This window comes from Trichechus manatus, unplaced genomic scaffold (genome assembly GCF_000243295.1).
Source record: "Trichechus manatus latirostris isolate Lorelei unplaced genomic scaffold, TriManLat1.0 scaffold00089, whole genome shotgun sequence".
Lineage (NCBI taxonomy): Eukaryota > Metazoa > Chordata > Mammalia > Sirenia > Trichechidae > Trichechus > Trichechus manatus.
Genome location: NW_004444025.1, coordinates 405,773 through 410,459, shown reverse-complemented (window position 1 = coordinate 410,459; position 4,687 = coordinate 405,773). Strand labels below are relative to the sequence as shown.

Here is a 4,687-nt window from a genome sequence, read left to right as displayed (position 1 = left end):
AGTACTTGGCTAGAGGAGATGCTCAATACGCATTCGCTGAATTAATGAATGAGTGAACAACACTCCCTCCATGAGCTATTCAAGTTCTTGAAGACAATCTATACAATTTTATCAGTGAAGTGATACTACCAGGTACGGAGGTGTTACTCTGTTTGCTTACAAATAAATTTAGGTTGCTTGCAGTGTGACTTAATTTGAATCACATTTGTTTATGTAAGAATTGCTGCCCTGAGCAGGACTATTTGAGGGGCTATGAGGAACGCAATCCATCCAATGCTGCTGCTACTGTCGCCACCTAACACTTTTCCCTTCTCCCTTCCCACTGCTCCTGGAGACAACCTCCTCCTCGTCTTCACCTTTCTGAGTAAACCATCAGGCATACCTTTTTCTCTTTTCACTCAAGATCTTTCTTGGGTTTGCGTTTCCTTCCCACTGTCACCAAGAACTTCTTTTTCTCGTCTTTTCCTGCTAACATTTATGCTGTCTCTGTAAATTGCTGTTGTTAGTTGCCATTGGGGCAGTCTGACTCATGGCAACTTTATGTCTAATAGAATGAAACACGGCCCAGGATTGTGCCATTTTTAAGATTGTGGGTTGGCTTGAGCCCATTTTTGTGGCTATTGTGTTATTCCACCTCACTGAGGGTTTCCCCGCTTCCAGCTGATCCTCTCCTTTACCAAGTAAAGCAAATCCTCACAACTGACTGATAAATAATATCATAATAAATGGAGAAAAAATCAAAATTGTCAATGATTTCATTCTACTTGGATAAAAAATTCAATGCCCATGGAAGCAGTACTCAAAAAATTAAACCACATACTGCATTGGAAAAATCTCCTGCAAAAGACCTTTTTAAATTTTTAAAAAGTAAAGATGACTACAGGGCACCTGACGCAAGCCATGGTCTCTTTAATCACCTCACATGCATGTGAAAGCTGGAAAAGGAAAAAGGAAGACAGAAGTCATCGTAAGAGGCAAGCAGAAATGGTCCCTCTTTCCATTGCTAGGGTTGCTAGAGAAGATGTATTCCTGGTTTTCGAATTAAAAGAGGAATTTGTTTTACTAAAGAAAAAAGTGCTGACATCCTAGCAAGGCACTGGTAGCATGCTGTTGTACCCTATGTACCCCCTATGTACAACAGAGCGAAACACTGCCGGGTCCTGCACCATCCTCACAGTCATTGTTATGTTTGAACCCATTGTTGCAGACACTGTATCTATCCATCTCTTTGAGGGTCTTCCTCTTTTTTGCTGACCCTGTACTTTACCAAGCGTGATGTCCTTCTCCAGAGACTGGTCCCTCCTGATAACACGTCCAAAGTACATGAGACGAAGTCTTGTCATCCTTGCTTCTAAGGAGCCTTCTGGCTGTACTTCTTCCAAGACAGATTTGTTCGTTCTTTTGGCAGTCCATGGTACGTTCAATATTCTTTGCCAACACCATAATTCAAATGTATCAGTTCTTTGGTCTTCCTTATTGACTGTCCAGGTTTTGCATGCATATGAGGCAACTGAAAATACCATGGCTGGGTCAGGTGCACCTTAGTCTTCAAGGTGACATCTTTATTTTTAACACTTAGTTCTTTTGCAGCAGATTTGCCCAATGCAATATGTTGTTTGATTTCTTGACTGCTGCTTCCATAGGTGTTGATTGTGGATCCAAGTAAAATGAAATCTTTGACAACTTTAATCTTTTCTCTGCTCATCCTGATCTGCTTATTGGTCGGCTGTATTTTTGTTTTCTTTATGTTGAGGTGTAATCCATGCTGAAGGCTGTGGTCTTTGATATTCATTGGGAAGTGCTTCAAGTCCTCTTCGCTTTCAACAAGCAAAGTTGTATAATCTGCATATCGCAGGATGTTAATGAGTCTTCCACCAATCTTGATGCTGTATTCTTCTTCATATAGTCCAGCTTCTTGGATTATTGGCACTATTGTTCATGCGATATACCCTGCAATGATAGGAATCCACACTAAAGCCATGGGCAGGCCTCAACTTTCAATGAGTGTCATACACAGCCAACCTCAGGGCCTTAGGAGATAGAAGCCACCACTGCAGGACTGCTAGTGAGTGGGTTCTGATACTCTTCAACCAACAGGTCATACTCCACTGTAAGCTCCTTAAAGATATTATGCTTGAAGAATTTACAGGATTTCTGAGGAGGAATATTCATGAAAAATTATTGAACAAAATCATTGTAGAAAAAGTAATGAATTATGAACCACAGGAAGAAACTTTTCTAACTCCTCAGTTGTTTTACCTTAAACAAATGACAAACTTTTTGTGCCTCATTTTTTTTCAAACAAAAATGAACTGTTTGCATTAGATGATCAATAAGATCTTTCTAATCTCCAATATGTCACCACTCTGGAATGACATCTTCTGGTCTAAGTTTGTTAATGGTAACGAACTTCATTATTTTCTCTCTCAAAAATAAATAATTGGGGAGCTAAATTGGAATGTCTAAAAAAAGAGCTATGATGTTGTCAAATGGTATTTTAGTCCCTTCCTTTGGGTTACTGATAGCACCAAAACTAAAATAGTAGGCTAGGCATTAAACCTATCACTTAGAAAAAATCAGGAAAAAAAAAAAAGCAATTTATCAAAGACAAGTGGCTGTTTGGGTCCTTGTTTATATAACCCAGATTGATTACTAGACAGTTCAAAAAAACATCTGGATGTTTACTGTCACAAGGCAAATTACCTCAGCTGGAAAAAACTTGCAGTCATTAATACCGAACGTACCCCTTCTCCCTTCTAGAATTCCTACGGCCTTGACTTCTCTGCTACATGACACTGCAGTCAAACCTGGATGATTATTCTTATGAGCTCGCAGACAAACAGAAAATATAATTTATATTTAGTATTAAGAATGCTTTTAAAAGAGATTTCAACATGCGTATGACGTCTATTGCAAGAATTCAACGTTTATCAAACAAAATAATGAAGCCAACACAGTAATGACAGGTCTCAGGAAAAGCGTAGAAGCTATCCAGTTTCTCCATCACCACCCTCTGCTCATCTCTGTGCCCTCACTCTGTCCTTGGAAATGAGAATGCCAACTGTTGCCCAGACTGTGACGTAAACCAACTACCCAACAAAGGCTACAGCCTGCACCCCGGCCAAAGCTGGCTGTCTAGTAACTGCTGTGACCATAATGAAATATTTCCATTTCAAAGCCATGAACCAAAGTACTAGTGTGGTAATATATTTGAATAAGCTCCCTCAACTTTCTGCTTATCCTAATTTATGCACGCTTCAACTCGGTCCTTTCATTCAGTCACTCCAGTTCATATCGTTCACCACAATAATTGCTCTACCCTTCAAAAGCTGTATGATTCTGGTCAAGTTGCTTATCTTCCCTAATGCTTCTTGGGGGTGAAAAAAGAATATCTCAGTCCCTCTAAAAGTCAGTGGGTTTGTGGTTCTTCAATGCTATACAGAGAGTAGACAACTTGTGTTGAGTGAATTAAAAATTCTCAATATATTATTAGAGTCAGAATCTGATTATGTAAATGTTTAACCTCATAGGTTAAGTAATTTTATATAAAACTGTGAATACTGACAGAGGGAGGAAGATATCATGAGGATTTTCAACTGCTCTCTTCTTTAGCCCTACCGAGTAAGGGGACCTTCTTACATGCCCTGTATATTTCTAAGATACCTGAAATGTTCAGGTAAATGTTGGGTTTCCAAAGTTCTCCTAGTGATGGATTGACAGAAGGTGCTCCAGACCTCAACATGGGCATTATGCTACACAGCTCCCAGAGCTGTTTCAGGACTCTGACCTATGGGAGCAGGTTAAGCCTGGCTTAAGGAGAGACCTGGGATTCAGAACTAGCAGGAATGGGAAGATTTTCACACCTCTGCAAATTAGCACAAAATCAGCAGGAACGGGAACATTTTCACACCTCTGCAAATTAGCAGGGTACATATGATGCTCTTTGGAATTAAAGAAAAAAATCCAGTAGAGAATAAGTTATTTAAGGAGTTTAATTTGAAATGAAAAATAGCTAACAATTTCTGAGTATCTGTGTTATGTTAACAGCCACATTATGGTGTCAACAAAGTCATTAAAACTCTAGAAGGTAAGTATTCTCGTTATTCCCATTTTACAGATGAGGTCATTGAGGCATAGAGGGATTAAGCAGTTGCTCTAAGTCATCAGTCCTGTCAGACTGAAAGATCCTTTTGAAAAGAACTCAAAATCTTAAACTTTTTAAGACTAGCACAATTTGAGAACACGATTTTTTTTAAAAGGAATGTTTTTATATGTTTCAAGGAACTCTTCTACATTTACTATAGCCTCAGAAGTGAGAAAGCAACTATTTACATTTTCCTTAGAACAACATTCTTTTACAATTTCAAAATATCATGAAAATCTCTAAAGGGTAAGAACTCACCTCTGGGAAAATCAGTTTGCAAATACTCTCTGCCAAAGTGTGAAGATAGACTCGACTCCGACTAGTCTTTCTTTGAGGAAGATTTTCTTGAACGTTCTTCTCAGGGACATCCTGACAGATGGGTGGAGTTGCTTTGCAGCAATCTGAGCCTTCTGCATCCTCCTCTGCTGGCTCTTTTGGAAGCTGAGCTGGTGTCAGTAAGGAGAAAGGGCACTCCCCTGTGATCTTGAGATCCTTCAGCTTTGTGCAGAACATGGTGTTGGTGGCCTCTCGCCCTGCTGCAGA

The 4,687-nt window shown here is 39.5% G+C and overlaps 1 protein-coding gene across 2 annotated transcripts in view; it reads right to left on the bottom strand.

The window, feature by feature from the left end:
- The window catches only part of GUCY1A1 (guanylate cyclase 1 soluble subunit alpha 1), a 52,150-nt gene extending 47,469 nt beyond the window's left edge, over positions 1-4,681 (bottom strand). For both annotated transcript variants that reach the window (XM_004382031.2, XM_023736600.1), the window contains exon 1: positions 4,403-4,681. In XM_004382031.2, coding sequence (XP_004382088.1) covers positions 4,403-4,657 — 255 coding nt within the window. In that variant the 5' untranslated portion in view covers positions 4,658-4,681. The remainder of the gene's footprint in view (positions 1-4,402) is intronic.
- Positions 4,682-4,687: the final 6 nt, after the last annotated feature.